The sequence below is a fragment of the Lytechinus variegatus genome, chromosome 7 (assembly GCF_018143015.1).
Source record: "Lytechinus variegatus isolate NC3 chromosome 7, Lvar_3.0, whole genome shotgun sequence".
In the NCBI taxonomy this organism is placed as follows: domain Eukaryota; kingdom Metazoa; phylum Echinodermata; class Echinoidea; order Temnopleuroida; family Toxopneustidae; genus Lytechinus; species Lytechinus variegatus.
The window spans coordinates 10,718,433-10,740,285 of record NC_054746.1 but is presented as its reverse complement, the minus strand read 5'-3'; the positions used below and the strand labels follow the sequence as shown (position 1 = coordinate 10,740,285).

At 35.9% G+C, this 21,853-nt stretch overlaps 1 protein-coding gene across 1 annotated transcript in view; it reads left to right on the top strand.

Annotated features, from left to right (window-relative positions):
• Positions 1 to 21,853, top strand: part of LOC121418425 (autophagy-related protein 2 homolog B-like) — a 69,031-nt gene that overhangs the window by 21,806 nt on the left and 25,372 nt on the right. Inside the window, exons 5-24 of the mRNA XM_041612278.1 lie at positions 381 to 622; positions 974 to 1,194; positions 2,116 to 2,212; positions 3,379 to 3,467; positions 4,411 to 4,525; positions 5,112 to 5,240; positions 6,140 to 6,256; positions 6,786 to 7,107; positions 7,704 to 7,878; positions 9,588 to 9,686; positions 10,879 to 11,064; positions 12,731 to 12,834; positions 13,401 to 13,564; positions 14,002 to 14,107; positions 14,705 to 14,876; positions 15,406 to 15,548; positions 15,956 to 16,119; positions 17,075 to 17,274; positions 17,842 to 17,992; positions 18,962 to 19,158. Of these exons, the coding sequence (XP_041468212.1) occupies positions 381 to 622; positions 974 to 1,194; positions 2,116 to 2,212; positions 3,379 to 3,467; positions 4,411 to 4,525; positions 5,112 to 5,240; positions 6,140 to 6,256; positions 6,786 to 7,107; positions 7,704 to 7,878; positions 9,588 to 9,686; positions 10,879 to 11,064; positions 12,731 to 12,834; positions 13,401 to 13,564; positions 14,002 to 14,107; positions 14,705 to 14,876; positions 15,406 to 15,548; positions 15,956 to 16,119; positions 17,075 to 17,274; positions 17,842 to 17,992; positions 18,962 to 19,158 (3,193 nt within the window). The remainder of the gene's footprint in view (positions 1 to 380; positions 623 to 973; positions 1,195 to 2,115; positions 2,213 to 3,378; positions 3,468 to 4,410; positions 4,526 to 5,111; positions 5,241 to 6,139; positions 6,257 to 6,785; positions 7,108 to 7,703; positions 7,879 to 9,587; positions 9,687 to 10,878; positions 11,065 to 12,730; positions 12,835 to 13,400; positions 13,565 to 14,001; positions 14,108 to 14,704; positions 14,877 to 15,405; positions 15,549 to 15,955; positions 16,120 to 17,074; positions 17,275 to 17,841; positions 17,993 to 18,961; positions 19,159 to 21,853) is intronic.

Here is a 21,853-nt window from a genome sequence, read left to right as displayed (position 1 = left end):
TAATGCTGAGACAAATGATCGAGTCACAGTGATATTTCAGGGGTAGGACAATGTCATTGGATACATTGAAATGTTGACCATTTTCTTTCATTATATTGCAGTTAATTTTTCAAAAAAAAAAAATTTAGCACCAGTTTTAAAGTCATTTTTTACTCATCAACTTTCGCCCTATGCACTTAATCAGTTGTCAATCCAATTTGTTTTTGTTCTTGGAGGAAATAAAATCGAATAAACTTGATTTCACGTTATAAAATACAAAAAAGCAAGTGGGGATATGACATCATCAGCTTGCTCATTGAATATTTTATTTTCTGCCTGGAGTACCCCTGTTCACATTTTAATTAAGACTACATATTTTGTTTTTTATGTTCATATTATAGGTTACGTTTCTTTGACGAGGATGCACAGGAAGCCGTCCATCGGGACCAGGGGAGCAGCGTGGATCCTTCCAGCCCGCCGCGCTTTGAACCTGCAGCCTTCGTGCACAAGAACCTACAGATGATGGGGGTGACGGTGAGGTGCGAGGAGTTCCCGGAGCAGCAACGCCAGTCTGTTTGGGTCGTCTCCCCGACCAGTTCTCCTCCATCCTCATCAGACCTCTTGAGAGATGCTTTGTCTAAAGGTGAGGATTTCCAAAGCATCGTGATGACATAACATAAATCAATTTTTCTTATTTCTAAGTATTATCATTTTCATGAGTTGAAAAGGAAATGCATCTGATAATTAGTACAAGTTATGTGTTACATAATGGATGCACTACCAATCGACTTTAACATCAGAGTCCTACTTTTTTAGAGAGGTAAATGGATGGATGGACGGGCGGACGGACAGACAGACAGATAGATAGATTGATTGTTGTTGTTCCAGTAGATGTTTAAAGTAAATTAGTTAGTTGCAGATGTACATATATATTTATATAGTGAATATATGTATGTTTATATATATATTCACCTTTATCCCAATTTTCCCCAAGGTCTGAACACCAGCGGAGGGATGGAGCAGAGTACATTCCTGCATGCGGCCTCCTCCCCTGAAATGCCTCCCCAACACCCTCGTGAGATGAATGGGGTCAAAGGTCTTGGGTCATCTGCCTTCACAGCTGACCTTCTAGGGTCATGCCTGGTCGGAGAGTGTGCTGGAAAACAAGAACTCAAGGTCAAGATCAAACAGAATGATCATATAGCTGGACCAAAGGTTTGTTTTCTCATCAGAATGTGGATAATAAAAAAAACTCCATCCTCATTAAATTGTGACCTAAGAAGTGTTTTATAAGAAAGTCTCTGAGATATTTCATCTTACGAAGTCAATTTTATTGGATAGCAACCATAGTGACAGTCAGACACCTGTGCTTCTCTGCCAAATCAAAATCACTGAAAGTTGTTTGTCGGATGACAAGTGTTGATGGAACGCTCCACTGATCTAATGATAGGATATAACCTAAAGAGATTAATAGTTACAACTGATCATTATTTTTGTACCTGGATTGCCAAAAAATGTCTTGCCTTTGAAAATTTTCCTTTTTTAAATCCTTCAACTTTAAATGGTGATCTGATGCAACATGGGTTTTAAAATGAAGATATGCAGTCAATAGTTCCAACAGCTTATAACTCTCTGTGTATGATTTTGCTGAAGACTTTCAGTTATGATTAATTGTAAAGTTGTTACACGAGTTAAGTAGCAGTTGCTTGTAGCTTGCCAATGATAATAAACTTGATGAAATAGTGTCATGGTAGTATGTCACACAAATACATGATTTTGATCTATTGGTTAAAAACAAAGGCTTTGATGCAGTTATCAATAATGACTTTCAGTGAAGTATACAACTTTTAATCTCCAAAAATCAAAATGGCACATTGATTTTGTATAAAAATTTTTGACTGCAAGTTTGTTCATATTATTTAATCACTATTGGGGTTTTGGAGGAGTCTATCCCTTGAAATATTTCCAAAATGTACATACGGTATATATTTACATCCATTATACATGCATGCTGTTGAATATCATTGACTGATAAAAAGTTATACATATCTATTATTGATTTTAAATAGCTGAACTGCTAGGAAAAGTCACTTTGGATTACACGTTCATCAATTATTTCTTCTTTTCCTTTGTTAGGCCGACCTGGATGTCTACCTTGCTTCGGTGAATTTCTTCCTTTCTCCTAAACAAGTGCATCTCTTGACGGAACTCTTCAGTGGATTTCTGTCTCCTGGTAATTCTAATGCTCTATCTTCTCTGATATCTTTCATTTGTTTATATCCACTTGGTCTCCTCGCACCAGGTCTACTTCTCAAATGGTCTACTGTCAATTTGGTCTAATTAACATTTGGTCCAACACTGCAGACCTGCCAACTGTCCTGATTTTCAAAATTGCCAAAAATGAAGATGTCCTGAAATTTCATGTGAGAAAAGAAATGTGGGAAGAAAAAAAATCGCCATAGACCCATTCATGCCCATCCCCTAAGTCCTCAATGCATAAAAAATAGTACAGCTATTTTAGGATTAAAGTTGGTAAAATACAGGAATTTCAGGGGAAACTGCCTTCTTAAAACCACTTATGGCTCTGCTCATGGACCGTGCTGGGGGCCTAGTCGGACCCCTGGCCATTGGTTGTTCAGCTTTTGCATTTTTAAATGTTGGCAAGTATGTCAATGGGTGTAATTGTCATTTAGTCTAATGTTCAATCATAAGCAGACCTTTTTTTATAAAGGTCAAGTCCACCTCAGAAAAATGTTGATTTGAATTAATAGAGAAAAATCAGACAAGCACAATGCTGAAAATTTCATCAAAATCGGATGTAAAATAAGAAAGTTACGACATTTCAAAGTTTTGCTTATTTTCAACAAAATAGTTATATGGACGAGCCAGTTACATCCAAATGAGAGAGTCGATGATGTCACTCACTCACTATTTCTTTTGTTTTTTATTGTTTGAATTATACAATATTTCAATTTTTACGAATTTGACGATCAGGACCTCCTTGCCTGAAGCACAAAATGTTAAAATAATGGAATTCCACGTGTTCAGGGAGGAATGAAACTTCATTTCATATGACAATGACGAGAAAATAAAAATATTTCATATAATGAAATACAAAAGAAATAGTGAGTGAGTGATGTCATCAACTTTCTCATTTGGATGTGTCTCGTTCATATAACTATTTTGTTGAAAATAAGCAAAACTTTAAAATGCCATAACTTTCTTATTTTACATCCGATTTTGATGAAATTTTCAGTGTTATGCTTGATTTTTTTCTCTTTTTATTCAAATCAAGTTTTTGTTGGGGTGGACTTGTCCTGTAATGAGTTATCTGATTGATTTCTTTTCTATTATTGCGTTGAGATTAATAGAAATTGTGTCATTTTTTTTTGAATTTAGCAACTTCGGATGTAGCTACCGTACGGGGGCGCCAGCCTAACAAAATTATGCAACCGGAGGATTACCAACGGATAGAGACTGATATACAAGTAAATATTGTTATCATGTGTTTACTTTTGTTGTTGTTCGAAGCACAAAACAAATTAGATTGCGTTGTTGATTTGTACGGTGGTATGGACCATCACGGAAGTGGTTTTCCGTACACCGTGTGGAAAGTCCTAGAAAGGACGAAGAAAAGTGGATACAGATAGAAGTGAAATGGGTAGGCGAGACAAGTGGTGGTTAGATAGTAGAGTACCGGTATTCATTCAAAAATTGACAAGGACTGTAAATCAGAAAGAGTTGAAAAGTTTGAATGGCAGGCAGGATGAGAGGCTTGAGTATTTAGATAAAAGAGAGAAGGTTGGCTTGAGTTAGCAAGCTGAGTTGTAGAGCAAGAGCAGGAGGGAAGAATCAATGTTTCAGGGGGACCGGCTACCCATCTTCAGGGATGAAGGTTTCCATGGTAATACCCATTGAAAAAAACAAAGGAAGGATTAAAATAAGATTGATGCAAATCAAATTAAGTAAAGGTTGTATTACTATATATTGACTTTGTTATCCCATTTAAGGAATCAACAGTGTGCCCTTTAGGGAGCCTTGCTTCCAACCCCAACAAACTACCCTGTGCCCCGTCTTACAAAGAGTTATGATTGATCCCATCAATCGTAACTCTATGGAAATCCATCAGTTTTTTCTACAGGAAATTTGTAAAATGTCCTTTGTACACAAAGAAGAACACACCAAATTGTCAAGAAATCAATTAATGTATAGATATACATTCATATCTAGAAATATTGAATTAAAATTGATTTATGGATATACATTCATATCTAGAAATATTTTTGAACAAACATTCATTATATATGTTGACTTTGCAGAACAATCGTAATTCTTTGTAAGACTCCTAATGGTGAAAACACTTGAAATCGTATAAAAATAATAAAACAGAACAATATTGATATTATGTCAAGAAAATATTTTTTTTATCAGGAGCATCATCAGGTAGATCAGACAATGAAGAAAGGATCATGGAGTCTCCATGATGATGATGATCTTGATGATGATTGTGATGATGATCTTCAACCTTCTTTTCAGCACTCATTAGGTAAATACGTACTTCAATCATCCCTATTTTAGTCCATATTTTTGTAATTACAATTCTATTTTCAATTTTTCATTTTGCACTTCACATTTTATGCTATGATTTATCAGACAATGTAGTCTAAGTTTTCTTTTCAACCTTTTTTTTATATCATAATGGGGGTTTTTCCCCTGAAACAATTAGTGATTTTCTCTCTCTTATAAACTAAAACTACTAAAATCCTTGCATCTGATCATCAGTAAATATCACTTCATTTCATGAAATGCTCCCTCATTATGAAAGAACATGTGACTTATATCATGAAAGTTGTCATTAATGAGAAAAATAAGTTTTCCTTCAATTTGGTTTCCACCAATGCATTAGTCCCATTTCAGAAGCCTATAACAAAAACACAGTAATCTTTCATGAATATTCATGAAACAGATATCTGATTCTTGATTATGTACAATATTGCATCTCATGGTCCAAGATGGATTCTCACTGCAACACTAATGCACTTTGCCAAGACATAAAGGGTTATATCTAAATTTGCCACTTTTAACCCGGGTTCATTATCTTTCTCTGTTCTGTTGACCTCTGACCCCCGCAGATGATGATGATGTATTCTTCTCCATGACGAGTAGTATGATGTCACTGTCGACCTTTGTCCATTCCAATGACATGGAATCATCTCTGTCCAGTTCAATCAGTTCGTGTTCAACAGATACAAGTCATGCAGGTAATCTTTTGAAAATCTCTTTTCTATAAATTACTGGTATTAGTGCACTTGTGTTGATTTGGTGAAATGATCTTGTATGTATACACCTTACTTTAGACTGGCATTATATTTTTTATTTTGCTTCAACAGAGGAAAATCATAAGATCTTATATTCATTTATTTCATTGTATTTTCATTCTCCGTGTGTAGATTGCAATACTGTTCAAGAAAATTTCCTAAGAAAATATCCCCAAATATAAGGAAACCGAGAAGAGAAGCAATCTCATTGGAAAGAGTTTAAAATGAAAGGAACAGTCTAAAACCACTTTTATGAAAATTGGTTATGAAATTAGCAAGTTATGGATGATTGAAAAGTCTTGCTGTACTTTCTGTGGGATCCTCAATTTGGTAAACATGCTTCAAAATGGCTGATTTTGTGGACAACTCTCCAATTGTTTTGTACACAAATTTCATTTTTTCCAGATTTTTCCCATTATCTTTCAACTTGCATCTTGCCTCCTGAGCATAACCTATGTCATGTGAAAATATAATTCACATCAGATATGTCAAGGTCAGGTGGAGATAATGTGAAGTGTGCAAAATAAAGGGGAAAATCTGAAAATTTTTGTACAAAACAAGTGGACAGTTGCCCACAAAATCAGCCATTTTGAAGCATTTTTGCCAATTTGAGGATCCCCATAGAAAGTACAAGACTTTTCAAACTTCCATAACTCGCTTTATAACTGATTTTGATGAAACAAGTTTTAGATTGCTCCTCTCATTTTATTCTTTCTGGTAAGTTTGATTCTCACCGTGTATTTTGGTTTCCTTTAAGTTTTTACCACCTTTCCTGTCATTTACTCATTCAACATTCCTGTGATATTGTCATTGAAACCTATCTCTCCTTATCTGTAAAGCAGCTAGCAGCGTAACTCACATGAGCTATGGAAGCACCCTGTATCGAGCACCAGGAGCCTCCCCTATGGCAACTGCTATGCCAAGGTCTACGGGACACAAGAAACACCGGCACAAAAAAGGTAACATATTGCAGTGAAAATGAAATCAATTGCTTAATTTGTAACAGTTCTCCACAGATCTTGTATTAGCCCTACAAAAAACTGAGACATACCTTCCACATGCATAGAGATGTTTGATATGGAATTATGCATGTCTAAGAATTAAATATGATTGTTATTATTATTATTAGTGTAGAAATCTTCACATTCTGTGATTATTTATGTATGTACTGATAATAATAATACCAACATGCTTATATAGCGCATATCACTGCCAAATGCGTCCCTATACGCTTAATTGGATATTACCCTGGCTTTAGCCCCTCAGCCTTTTATAGCACGGTGGCATTTCAAGGAATAAATTCCTGCCAGGTACCCATTTACCTCACCTGGGTCAGGTGCAGCACAATGTGGATAAATTTCTTGCCGAAGGAAATTTTGCCACTCCTGGGAAACTCAATGTCTTTGAAAAGAGGTATTTGTATAATTATTCACTGATGAGGAAAGAATAGATGTGCTGAGGTCTCCCTTATTCCTTGTTTCACTTCAGGTTACACTGACCACCTGGACGATGCAGCCGAGATGACGCGCTACAAGATCCGATTCAGCAGCATCACGGCAACGATCCTCCATGAAGACCCGTCTCCTCCTCCCGTCATTCCTGCATCCACCGTCCCTTCCTCCTCCTCATCCTCCCTTCCGTCCCCCGCATCATCCCAGACCAGGGTCGGCAGCGGGATGACCAGAGAGGAGGTGCTGTCCCAGAGGGCGGGCTATTTCTTTGCCGCTCTGGGCAAGGGCGGTTTCCGACGCAAGGACCAGGACGATTGGGCGGAGAGGTTCGAGACGGCCTGCCCCCATGATCATCTCAGGTAAATACATGTAGTTAGGATGATTTCCTTTATAATGGATAACTTGTCCCCTCAGAACGATTAGTTTTACATTTTTTAGGATGAACTTACACCAACAATGAGTTGATTTGAAATAAAAACATTAAGCTATCAGAGCTAATTTGGTGAAGCAATATTTTTCTTCAAAAGTTTGATCATTCATTCATTGTTTCATTCATTATTTATTTATTTCCATCAAAGTAATCAGTAAAAATAATACATATAAAGTAACAGAATTATCCAAAGACAGCAATAAAAGTTAAAGAGCTTTATAAAAAGCTACCACCTGGCTATTTTAAACAATGATGAAAAGGATGCATGATAATGGACTAAACAACATATCAGTTAATCCTGACTAGTGTAACATGATAAGAATGTAGGCCTACAATCAGTATACATGTGGTAACATAAAAAGAATATTAAAATATATTACACATAAATATAAATGCTCTTGTAAATATAAGTACAAGTTAATCAAGATGGATAACCCCAGTTTAAAAATATATACATGGTACATATGAACATTGTACTGTTTTAAAGCTGTATTCTATCATGATCATCACTACTTGTTCTTACAGACTCATAGCAGCTCCGTTCACCCTTGAGTGCGAATGCAAGAGCAATAGCCACTGGAATGTGACCTTGGTTGAGCTGTCTGTTGGGAGCGTTGACCTCCAAGAGTGTCTGTTCAGCAGGCAGAATCAAACCAACAGTCTACCTAATAGAACACCTCAGCCAGCTGAACACATACAGGTCAGTTGAAAGGTCCTGTTTTCTCTATTACAGAGGTGGTACACAGTGCAGGTCATCTTGTACACCGTTCTCATTACGCTTTCTAAAACTAGTTTACCGGGAACCGGTTCCGGAAACCAGTTGGGAAGATCGCTTTGCTAGCGTTCCCATTTGATCACACGAAAGTGGTTTTCAAAATCACTTCACGTAAAGCGATCTTGTTGCTGTGGAAATGCTCTCAGTGGGGTGACACGTTTTGCGTGAAATTTGAAACCGCAGTGTAGGCATTCTACACCCACCGTGTGGAGTAGCGTGCTCAAAATGTGTGAAGATCGCTTCCTGAAGAACGGTTGTGTCCTCACACTAAAACCAGATTACCGAGGCAAAGCGATTATGAAAACTACATCGCCAGCTAGTTTTCTGAACTGGTTTGGAAGATCGCTTCCAAGATCATTTTGACCGTTCCAGTCAACTAGTTTTAGGAAGGTAGTGAGAACGGTGTCTTTGAATAACTGCAAGACGTAGCTGCTTACATGTATGCAATACTTCCTATGTTTATGTGGTTATAAGGTTTATAAGGTATCAGGTTTTAGAGATGATAAAAAATGATAATAAATGAATAATAGAGGTGTTGAGGTCTAGTGGATATGTCTCTGGACTGTACACCACAAAGTTCATGGTTCAAATACAAGACATTGTTCTACGTTTGCAGCTCTCAACCCAGTTGAGGTGAATGAGTACCAAACAATTATTTGTTCCTTGAAATGCGGAAGTGCCATATTTTGTTATGAAAGAAATAATTTTGAAGCACCAGGAGTGTTATATCTGACCAATATGAAAACTTTATAAGAACCCAATAGTATTATAAAACTTGGTGCTTGTGTAGTGCCTGTGTCCATCAGATTTGACATTACTGGCACTGTTTGTTCTAGGAATGTTTGCTCAAGAACCATATTTTATGATACTAATATTCAATTTTCTCTGACAAATAACAATTACAAGCTTCTGAGTTTTTGACATTTGATTGATTGAGAACATATTTGTTATTGATGACAATATTCTTGAGACCGGGCCTTGATACTATGCAGTCAAACAATAGAGGGCTTAGGTTAAGGATGTGAATTGTTTTTAAGGTTTTAGCGTAGGCTGGGGTAAAAATGTTGATGGTGTTAGGCAGTGGGGGGATTTCTTGATGTAGGGTAAATATATTTTATATTATGAAGAAGGCAAATAGGCAAACAAAACTGGTGTTTGACCATTGACTGTTCTCAACGAATAATTTGGCTATGTTATTGAATGCATAATCTCTTTAAGCTGCACAGTATCTCCATATCATACTTTGATCAATTTTGGGATGTTTTATTACCTCAGGCAAGTAGAAATTCAACCAGTACTCCTTGTGAAACGACCCCTTGAATGTTGAATTACAATCTTGTAATAAAGACATGGAGCCTGTTCCACGAAAGATGTACAACTGTTGTAATTATGGCAACTACCATAGTAATGAGCCAATTAAAAATCTGATTTCTATGGTATTTGCCACAGTTGTAACTTTTTGTGAAATAGACCCCTGGGGAATGTTTCATGAAGCAAATAGTCAATGATTCCTTCTGACTAATTTTTATTGAACAGCAACATGCGAGGTTTTCAGTAGCTTGTAACAAGTGTCTGAAAATCACAGACCATTTTTTTTTAATGAAATTCTCCACATGTCTTCTTGTGATTTATAGATCTTATCATTGAGTGGAGAGAGTGGAAATGAAAGCAGCTATATTACCAAACCTAGTATCAGGACCAAGTTAAAACATGCTCAGAAGATCAGAAATCAGGTGAGCTAACCTTTCTGACAACCTTGTAATTTGTATTTGTAAAGTGAACTAACAGTTTGAATTTTTCCTGTTAATTTACAGCAGTGGTTGGATTTTAGTTGCAATTGATTTCAATTGGTGTAAATTGCTTGTTACAATGCAGACACTGTTGTGTATGTAAGATTATTTTGTAAGTTTCATAAGCGAACAGTTCGTATTAAGATATATGTTTTCCAATTCTGTTTTTTCAAGGACTCTTTGGAAAGCTACCCTGTTTGAAATAAATCAGAATAAATTAATAAAGTAATATTTGATCATACATATGTCTTTTCCTTTGGAAGAACAATGAAGAATACTGATCAGGATATCAGGATGAACATGATGTATATTGTTTTTTTCTCAAATCCATTATCCATACTGTGAAACAGAATGATATTGACTACTAATACACCTTGAGTATGAACCATTAATTCAAATGAAGAAATGTTCAACAAAAACAATACTGGCATTTAATAACTTTAGAATACGGTAATTATTATTGAGTGATATATATTGTATGTCCATTCAAATATATACTACATTATCCAGTTAAAAACGAAGTTTGAGTTCTAGTATAGAAATCTAATTTTGAAATAAAATGGTTGGAATCAATCTTAATGCTTTTATCATATGACAGAACAACAAAGTTTAATTGAAATATTTCATGCTTGTAAACATTGTGATTTGCACAACTCAGTGACTTACAAATGAGTCAGTCGATGATGTCCATCATTCACTATTTCTTTTGTTGTTTTTTTTGTTTGAATTATACAATATTTCATATTTTAAAAATTTGACAATACGGAACAACTTGACTGAACCATAATATTATACAAGGCTAATTCTACATGTTCAGGGATGAATTAATCGTTGTTTCACCTGGCAATGAGGAGAAAATTAGAATGATTCATATTCACATAATAAAATACAAAAGAAATAGTGAGTGAATGACATCATCAGGCTCCTCATTTGCATACTGACAAGGATCTGCATATAACTGTTTTGTGAAATTAAGCATAACTTTAAAATGTCATAACTTTATTATTTTACATCCGATTTAGATAAAATTTCCAGTGTAATACTTGCTGGATTTTCTCTTTCTATTCAAATGAACTTTTTATTGGGATGAACCTGTCCTTTAAGAATTGTTTTAATGTATGTTTCTATTCATCAGACCAGCAAGAGAAGACATATAGTGAAGCCGACTCTTGACGTCAGCATAGAACTGGGCGTGGTGCAATGTGAAGTGGATATCTCTCTAGTCGATCGTCTTTACACCCTGCTCCATCCCCAGCCTTCCTATGGCATGGATTCATCCGGGCAAAGAATGTATCACTCTATGCAAGCGAATACTAGTCTAGTATGTATCTACATAAATAATATTAAAGACTTTGTTGTTAATGATTTTTAAAATCCCATAGTTTTAGGTGTGTTGTATTTAATTTGTTCATATGGTGTAAGAAAAAAAACACCGGGGGAAGAAAAAACTAAATCAAATTCATGCAGAGATTAATGTGTCTGTAACTTAAAAATTATCATTTATTGTGTCTCCTGGGGAGTCTAATCGCAACAAATGCAGTATTAGAATGATATTTCTGGTCTTTTTATTTTTCACTTTATTGAAGCACTAAATAATGACTTGGGGGTTCATTTTTACGACATATCACAGACACAGGTGACAAATAGGACCTTGCAGCTCAGATTTGTAAAGTCAAATCAAACTTTACAAAGTTGAGGCTGTAATTTTTAAATAGCAGTGATTATATCAATATATTCTCTTGTGCTGCATGAGCTCATGAGCTCAGTCTAAATGAACACATGAGGGTTTTTTAATGTGATTTGAAATTCTGTAGAGAGCATGTTTCCTTTTTTAAAGTGGATATATTTTCCAAAATCTAAGGGCTGCACACATCAATGATCGGTTGCTGAGTTACTTTAGTTTGTCTCTCAGTTTTCAAGGTGTTTTCCTTCACTTGCTTGCTTTCTTTAAATGTCATCGTAAAATGCATCTCGTAAATTTTGGTGTCATAAAAATGTAGCACTGTTGAACATTTTTTTAGAATGATTTTATGACTTTATTTCTTATGTGAAAAACATTTGTGCATGTGAAAATAAATATCAGATACATGAATGTTATTTTGACCTCTTGAAAATAAAGCTAATTTATTGAAGTGGGACATTCAAATGATGTGTTAATGTTTTTAAAGTATTTTCTCATAAATGGTGGTCTAATGAATGTCTATGCTTTATATGATTTATGATTTTCTAACTTTGAATAAAAGTCTGAACGAAATAAATCACAAAGGAGGAGGTACACCCTGGGAGTGTATGATCAATTCTTATTGAAGGGGTGATCATGGTGGATGATGAAGTCCTTGACAATTGATAATAAAACATTGCTTTTCATTTTTACAGAATAAACAAAGCATTTTTAGACAAGCACTTTATAAAAGTACCTCATTTCACTGATCAAAAGTTATACCCCTTCAAGGTCCTTACGTTCCTCCTCTTCCAGTTCTCTCGTTACCCCCAAAGTTTCCAAACCTTGGGGGAAAGGATAATTGGTTCACTCATCCTAAAAGTTATGGAATAGCCTCCCCGAAAACATTAAACAGTGCTTGACCTCTGAAACGTTCAAACAATACCTTTAAAACATTTCTCTTCAATTCTTCTTAATTTCCTTTATAATTTCCTAAAAAGCACCTTGACCACTCTACAGAGTGGATTTGGTGCGATATAAGTCTAATTATTATTATTATTTTAATTATTATTATTATTATAATTATTATTATTATTATTATTATCATTATTATTATTATCATTATTATTATTATTATTATTATTATTGTTATTATTATTATTATTATTATTATTATTATGAATAATTTGTTGGCATTTGACACTTATTTTTTTCTTTCATAAATTAAAATAAAATGTTTTTCAGGCAAATGCTAAATGAAGAGATGGAGGTTGGTGAAGAATTCCTTGTCACTAAGCAAACCTTTTTATTTTTTTTTTTTTTGCAGAATAAACAAGCGTTTTTCAGACAAGCATTGGATGATTCACCGAGTGGGTCTGACCTGCAGACTAATATTAGTGTGACCTGTTTGTCTACTGTCATAGCACTAAGGTAAGATGGGCCCTGTGAGAAAGAAAGAAACAGAAATGCTATTCAGACTCTCATTATCTTGTAAAATTCTCTGAAATTATCTTGGCTTGGGCAGGCTACGAAATGAAATTAAAATGGGGAAAAATAGATGTCAGACTCACAAAGATAGAGATTCATTATTTTATGAAAATGTCCAAATGTTGTAATGCTCTCAAATTATTGTTGCTTGAGGAGTTAGAAGTGAAATAAGAATTTAGAAAAATGGGGATAGACAACATTCCAAAATGTTGATTTTTTAATGAAAGTGTCTAAAAATTGCAATGCCGTCAAATTATCCTGGCTTAAGCAGTTCATTGAATGTAGTTATAATGGAAAAATGTGGTGGTCAGATGAAATACAAAAAGATTTATTATTTAATGAAATTGTCCAAAAGATCGAATGCACTCAAATTGTCTTGGCTCAAGCATTCCATGAAATGAAGTTAAAATTTAGAAAAATTGTGGTCAGATATTCCTAAAAGGTCAACTATTTTATGAAAACGTTCAAAAAAGCTTAATTTTTATTCTGTATGGGTGATTTCTTTGTAGGTTTCCTATTCCTGATCTTAGAGGATTAAGTGAGGTGGCTTGGTGGAGGAGATCGCTGCGAGATGAGATACTCCTCGTACAAATCACGGAAGGAGAGTTTAATAGCGCTATCAGAGATAACAAGACTCAACAGAAGTTTCTTGTCAAAGCTAGGGAAATCAAATGTAAGTCCAAATGTAATTTCACCTTTTCTTATTGTCAGACCTCACCTATCCTGCTGCGTCAGGGCCAGCATACACACACGTAATGATTTGGACAGATATAAAATAATGTAGAGGGACACTATTTCAAAGAAAAGTGCAGGGTAGAGGAAGATATATTTTTTAACATCTATTTCCTTTTATTGATGATTATGAAACATCAGTCATGTTTTTATGAGATGAAAATTAAATTAAATAATCCAGAAAAATCTGCCCTAATAGGGTAATTGGATGTAGAGTAGAAGAAATAATTTTCTTTGAAGATCAAATAGTCATTGAAACAAATAGTGATTGTCGCAGACTGATTTGTCAGCAAAAATCACTGGCTATTTACCTTGTGAAACACTCCTCTTTTCATTCTTGATACCTTCTGACACTGTTTTCAAATACCATCTCAACAGCCTCTGTGAAGTTAAAGCCAGATGAAGCACCAATACCCTTTGTGAAAGTGAGTGAAGGTCGGCCAGATAATTCATGCAACTCAGACAAGACCTTCAACTGGCCAAGGTATGTTAGAGATGATATTCTACTTATTCTTTTTTTGGTGATAGTATTTAGTTTCCTTTTGTGATTTTAGTTGATTGAAACGATTCAGCTGTATTGCTGTTTTACTTATCATGTTGCTTTTTGTGATTAGTTTAAAAATATATTGATTCTCTTTTAGTCTCATGTACAGTTTTGTTTACTTTTTCTTCAGCTTAATCTCATCTAAATTCTATTTTTCTTGAATGATGTGACTCAAGAACATTTCTTAAGCTCTTTGTTTATGTATTTGGGGAATTCCCCTTTGATGATAATAACGATGATGATGGTGGTGGTGGTAGTGGTGGTGGTGGTGGTGGTGGTGGTGGTGGTGGTGGTGGTGGTGGTGGTGATGATGATGATGATGATGATGAAGACTACAATGACTATGATGAATTAATGATAATGATAATTATCATTTTAGGTACATTTGATCTGGTTACCTATTCAGAGGGGTATGTAACATGGATGGGGGATCATTTAAAGAATATGATGAACAATATCTCCAGACCAAGCGGTAAAGTAATATCAATAAATACAAGAGCCTAACATAGTCTCTCTCTCACCCATGTTATTTTTCAGATTACTGGTGGTAGTTAGCCCTGTCATGCAGCCCTCCGTATTGGAAGAGGACCAAGAGATAAGCCCAGCTGGTCCTGATCTAAACATATCATGGGATAAGAGTTACTTCCAGCAGCAGGAAACGGAACCATCGCCTTTCAGTTCAAAGAAAGTCATGTACGAGAGTGAACAGGTCAGTGTGTTATGATCATTGGGGGGGAAGTCTTCATAAACTTTCCAAAGTCCTTCTTTCATAGAATGGATGTAAATCATTTATAAGATGCCTCCACACACATGAGCTCAGCATTAAATCACACATCACTTCCATTGTATATGCAGTAAATGAAATTCCTATTGTGCATGCGTGTGTGCTGGTATATGAAGTTACATGAATGATGTCAATTCCAAGACAGGCAATGTTTTGACCATTTCTGGTTCACATTTACTCAAATGATTAATGTATCCACAGTTTGTAATACAAGCTCATAACATTGATTCATTTTCATTCCAGGTTACAAAGTGATGTAGTGGAATATGCAAAGCACCCCATCTCTCCTATACTGATCTAACCCTTTTTGAAGACATCAAAAATTCTATCTCTGTCAAATCTTCGAAAACCTTTTTCAAAATCTTTTTTTATTTACTCCTTAATTCTTTAGGCATTTCAAGCTCTATACAGAGTTATTTTCATGCTTTATATTATCATTGTTATTTTTTTCTAGATGGTGATGCCAGGGGACCAAGAAGAGATGAGAGATTTCATGAAAAAGACAATACCCAACTCAAGACTAGTGTTTGAACTCAATATACCAAGGATCAACGTGTTACTAGAGAGCAAAGACTTCTTAGAAATACTATACAACAGGTATATTATAGGATTGCGTTATAATCTTGATGATTGTCCTAAAGAATTTGTGTATTGAATATAGCACATAAAATGCCTATGCATTTACTTATGGCATATAGCACGTAAATGCCTGTGCACATTTCCAAACAATATAAAACATAGAGATTTGTTTACTTTGTTTACTTTGGATGGGTTGAGATTTGTCTTTATAGGTTTTTCCTTCTGTTCTATCTTAACCATCAATGAGTCTAGTAGGTAATGATAGGTGATATTTTTTTTCATTTTCAACAAATACTTGCATTTTAAAACATGGAAAGGTGATGCTAAGAGATGAACAAATATATATCAAACCCATATGTCATGATTGTATGACATTTAAAAAAAAGTTATTCACAAATATATTTATTATTGCTATGTACATGTAGGTTTGCCAATGACATGTTACTCTGGCAGCCGACTGCTCCAACCCCAAGGGATCCCATAGAGAGTCGATACTATCAAGGATCAGGGGGGTTGGATCTAGCTACCCAGCTGGCTGGGAGTAGTGTAGCCGAGAGGTTCGGCATGTGCAAGTCTGGTCTTCAGTTTGGTGAGTAAAGGTTATAAATCAAACCTGGTTTCAAGGGTTGTCTACAGAATTCTCGCTATCGACAATTACTAAAGATTTCCCAGATGGAGTTCATGTGGTTTACTTGAGTTTGTGCTATTACATTGCTAACTTTTCAATGTTTTTTTTTATGCCTCCACCCACTGTAGTTGTTGCCGGAGGCATTATGATTTTGGCTTGTCCAGTCATTCATATCATTTTCGTTCTTGCAATAACTAAATAATTGGATGGAGGAAATTTGATCCAAGTGTGTATACATGAATAGGAGTGATGATGATCCAATTAATTTATAAGGTATTAAGGTTAAAGGTCAAAGAGGTCACTATATACCCAAAATTATCTTTTTCTCATGATAACTAAAGAACTGTTTGAGGAAGCAACAAGGGGAGGTATGATTTCAGGTTGTACATCTGTCCATCCATATGAACTCGATATCACAATCCTGAGCTGTTTCGAAACCCCCAAGCATCGATAATTATTGTAATGCCTGTACAAAATAACGTATATTATCTGTTTTATAAAATAGTGATTTGGATCCTTGGTTTTGTTTGTTTTGTTTTTTAAGCAATCTTCAGCTCAAAACCATTACTGGTCAATAGGATTTGTCATAGTACAAGTCATTAGTGAATTTATCTCAAGTAAATGACTAGTCACATGACAGAATTCAGCTAATCGTTTGATTAGGAACCACATCACGATTTTATCACATCTTTTATGCAATAGGACCCAGAAATGATAGAAACACATTGGTCCTGTTTTGTAAAGGCTGTTAAAAAATAAATGTACAGTTTTCATAACAAGTTTACAATCGACCAATCAGATTGAAGGGTTTCAGTAGCTTTTAACTGTTATTGCAATATTGTTATCATAATAAGTTTTATGAAATGGGCCTCAGTATAAGATGTCATCATTGATCTATTTTACTTCATGGATCTAGATTCTGAGTCAGACGAAGATGAGGAGCCGGACAGCCTTCAGTTCTACTCTGTCTATGATCACAACTCATCGTCAATGAATTCAAAGTCCCATCGGTCAAAACATGGTGGTCAGATAGCAGAAAGGACCAGTGGTCAGCATTACATGTCCTTTACCCTGAATATCAACCATGGTAAACTGACCATGGGAATGCCTATCAAAGTGAGTCGTTTGGGGGAACCATAGGACCAGTGGTCAATGTAGTTATTCCTATCAATGTCAATTGGGGCAAATTAACCATTTTCAAGTCATTGTTATCCTATTGTTATTTATCCCTGTCATATTACTATATACAACAAAAGAAACTAGAAGATGCAGCATCATTAAATGATCAGAAGTGGGGAATTGATTTATTGTTAGAGAATGAAGATTTTTACAAGGTTTTTCCTTCTGTCCATAGAAGATTTATAGAAGTACAATTGTTCTTTACAAAGAAATTATGCTACGGTCAAAAATACCTTTACAAACACCATACAAATTATGTATAAAAATTGGTTGCGCGGCGTTCATAATGCTATTTGTGACCAGTACATTATATGCTATGAAACTTTTTTCAGGATTTTAATCCTGAAGTATCTATTCTTGAATAATTCTAGAATCCTGATGGGACTGTTAGTGAGACTGAACATGGTGAATGTCTTCTGGAGGTGGAAGATTGTTGCCTGTTCGCTGTAATCGCTTATTAAGGAAATGAAAGTTATCTCACTATTCTTTCTTAAATGACTTTAGAATCCTGATGGGACTGTTAGTGAGACTGAACATGGTGAATGTCTTCTGGAGGTTGAGGATGGTTGTCTGTTTGCTGTCACTGCTTATAAAGGAAATGACAATGAGAGTTACCTCAGCCTCCAAGCCAACAGAGTGGCTCTGTACCATGACGGTAAGTACTGATGACTCTGTTCAGCTAGAATTTTCCAATGATCCTTGTTAGAAGTTCTGGGGGTGTTTCACAAAGATTTAAGTATGACTTAGAGTCGCACTTAAATGTTTAGTTGCGAGTAGTATAAAAGGCATGACAGCATTGGTCAGATCGTGCCAAGAGGACGCGCACTACTGCACATTGATCAATAAGATTGCGCGATGCATATCATGCACGCGTAGACGCGTATTTAAGTGCGACCTAAGTCATACTTAAATCTTTGTGAAACACCCCCCTTGAATGATAAATAATAATAATAATATGTTCATTTATATAGCGCAGTTACTATGTGCATATACTCAACTGCGCTTTGATACTTGGTATCATATTATTACCCCGGCTGTAGCTCAGCCACCATATTAATAGGTGCTAAAGCGTTCAAGGAATGAATCCTACCGGGTACCCATTCACCTCAACGTGGGTCCAGTGCGGCACAATGTGGATAAATTTCTTGCCGAAGGAAATTACGCCATGGCTGGGATGATTGATTGATGATGATTGATTGAGAAGAAAATGTATATTTTGAATTTGAAATTGCTTTGAAAATGAATTAATCTCTGATTTGTTTTCTGTCTGCTGTACATTGAAAGAAATGTTTGCATAGTTAGCAGCACAAAAAATGATGACAGAACTTCTACAGTCAATCTTGAAAATAATTACTTATAGAGTTTGTATGGAGATATTATTATGAAATTGCTCTAATATCCAAGTTTGATAGAAATTTAGTTTATTACAACATTGTTGTAATTTTTATTAGGACAAAGAGTTGTAGCATATGTCATAAGAACAATTCTGAAAGGGATACCTTCATAAACTAATACCATTTTCATCTAAGTAATAAAAGTGGATTAATTTCCTAATATAATTTGACATGCAGGAGAAATATAGTACATATTCAAATTTGAATATTTTCATGTGATGGCTTTGTAGGTTGTGTAACTCACCCCTTCCGGGAGTCTCTGGACAGCACCAGACTGTCCCCTCCAGACCACATGAAGTGTTGTCTCTATCTCTCAGACGATGGAGTCTCCACAAAGACGGGAGGGAGTGTAGGCAAAGGGGGCAACAGCCTGCATATGGTGTCCCTGGCCATGAAGAATTCCTTTGATCCTGTAGGTAATGTGAAGGTGAGTGATCATTGCATATCTGGTATGAGCCATGCCTAGAGGGAGTTTGTGTTAAGAAGGCAACAGCCATCATCTTGTCCTTTGGCTTGCCATGTATTGAAAGCTTATCTCAAGTAGTTGCAGTGATAAATAATTTCATAAAGATGACAGTAGGATTTAGGTTAATTGTTACTATATCAAAACAAATATACATCTGGTAAGTCTCCGCACTGCAACTAAACTCTGTGAAATCTTCACTGAAAAATCTAAAAACATATACCGTATTTGCCGGCGTAAAGGCCGCGGCGGCGTATAAGCCGCACCCCCGATTTTGCGAATCATCTTTGAAAAAAAAAATGCATGACAGAATTCCCGGCGAAGTCGGACAAAATCTTGGTTGGAAAATTGTTCAACAATCGCCGCGGAATGGGAAATAATAAACACGCATGCTTTAATTCTTCTAACTTACTACCGTATTTCATCTTTTTCGGAAGGCGACGCAAGGAAAATAATCCACCATCGACGTGAAGAAGCGGCCGTGGTAATCAAGCGCTGCAGAGGTAAACGAGAGCTGCGGAGGTAAACAAGCGCTGCGGAGGTAAACAAGCGTGGCGGAGATAAACAAGCGCTGCGGAGGTAAACAAGCGTGGCGGAGATAAACAAGCGCTGCGACGGTAAACAAGCGCGGCGAATGTTTTATTTCTTTCAATTAACGTCTTCTTTTCTTACAAATAAAGTTGAATAAATACACAAGCACGGGCGGTGTTTCAATGTTTGTTTTTATTGAAGTCGGCGATGTCGTATGAGAGAAATAAAGACTGAGAGAGAGGTAAAGACCAAGTGAAATAAAGACATTGGCGGCGGAAGCCCAAAAAATTAGAGGGGGTCTACCTGAAATTTTGTGATGGACAAATGTAAAATAATTTGACAAGCAAAAAAAAATAATAAAAAAATAAAGAAGGTCATCACCCTAAATTTTAGGGGGGGGACAAGAGACATTTTAAGGGGGGTCCACCAGAATTTAGGGGGGACGCAGGAAACAAAATTGACAAGCAAAAAAAAAAGTTATCAATTTAGGGGGGATCGTCCTCATCTGAAATTGTAACAATGTAACAAATGTAAAATAATTTGACAAGCAAAAAAAAAAAGTCATCAACCTAAATTTTAGGGGGGGACAAGCGACATTTTAAGGGGGGTCCACCAGAATTTAGGGGGGGGACGCAGGAAAAAAAATTGACAAGCAAAAAAAAAAAGGTTATCAACTAAAAATTTAGGGGGGGATCGTCCCCCCCATCTCAATTTTTTTGGGGGACCTGCATGCCCCCCCCCGCTTCCGCCGCCTATGAATAAAGATGAACACTGATTCTTTCTTGGAAGTTTGTGGTCTTGAAAAAGACCGTTATTATTAATTCACGCACAAAGCAATTTCAAATGACATACCTTGTCATGTTCCCTCGATCTCTTCCTGAGCGGGAAAATATTGAAGGCGGCATGATATCTTTTTTAATACTTACGCTATTTTTTCCACCTGCAATAGAATATTAAATTGCATGCAAACATCGTGTATCACCGTGTCATCATTATTATCGCACGCAAATCGTGCATCATCATTTACTATTGTCAACATAAACATGCTCTATCATCATCCTCGTCGTCATCATCATCATAATCCAGAATGCCTATAACAAGTTAAAATCTAAATCACTCATCTCAATGTTGTAACTTTAATTATCATTTTCAAATAGCAATTCATTGACACAATCGTACTTATATCATTATTGTCACCATTATCATCACATAATTCATCCAAAATATTATTCACAACCAACCAGCCTAATCAGATCATCACCACTATCCACTACCGCCATTTCCCGCAGCAGACCACAGCACACGTCGCAAGGTAGGTTTTTATTATTATTTATTGGCCGATGAGACTTGGAGATGCAAAACAAAAAAAAAAGATCAAAAGGTAAATATTTTCATTTTATTTTCCATTACGATCGATGACGATGTAAAAATAAATTTGAAAAATGTAGAGCGAGGTGCTGGTGCTGCTAATCTTCCTGGCTCCTGCAAGGAAGATAGAAATGAAACATGTTAAATCAATGTTCCACATAATTTCATAAATAAATAGTAATGACATTCATTACAATTACAATGCTTTTTGTCGACAAAAGTCTACCAATACATGTCTTGGATCGCCGCGAACAAGCTGCCTGCAATTGGCAAGTGTACCCCGCAGTATACGGTGCGAGCGCTAGAGCGCGGAAGCCATGCATTGCAAACGTATTAAACATGACATTGCCGGCCCCAGACAGAGTCAGATCGCTGGCACGGTCTCTGAGCTCTACTGCGTTTATGGAAACAAATTTACACCTAAGCAGAATTAAATTTGAGAAGTAAGATATCACGTACCGGTACTGAAAATGTTTGATTAAATAAGTCAAGATTTTTACTGTTTCATCCTATAAACGCGCTGTTTTAACTACCATTACAATGAAAGCGTCACTGTAGTCCCATACGTACGCACACGCGATGTTTTGACCACGTATTCAGCGTTCGCTGGACGCGGCTTTTGACTATCGTCACGTATAGGCCGCACCCCGACTTTGCTTCATTTTCTCATTAAAAAAAAGTGCGGCCTATACGCCGGCAAATACGGTATAAGAACATGTGGAATAGTATCATTATTATTGAATTGAAAAAAACTGGTGAG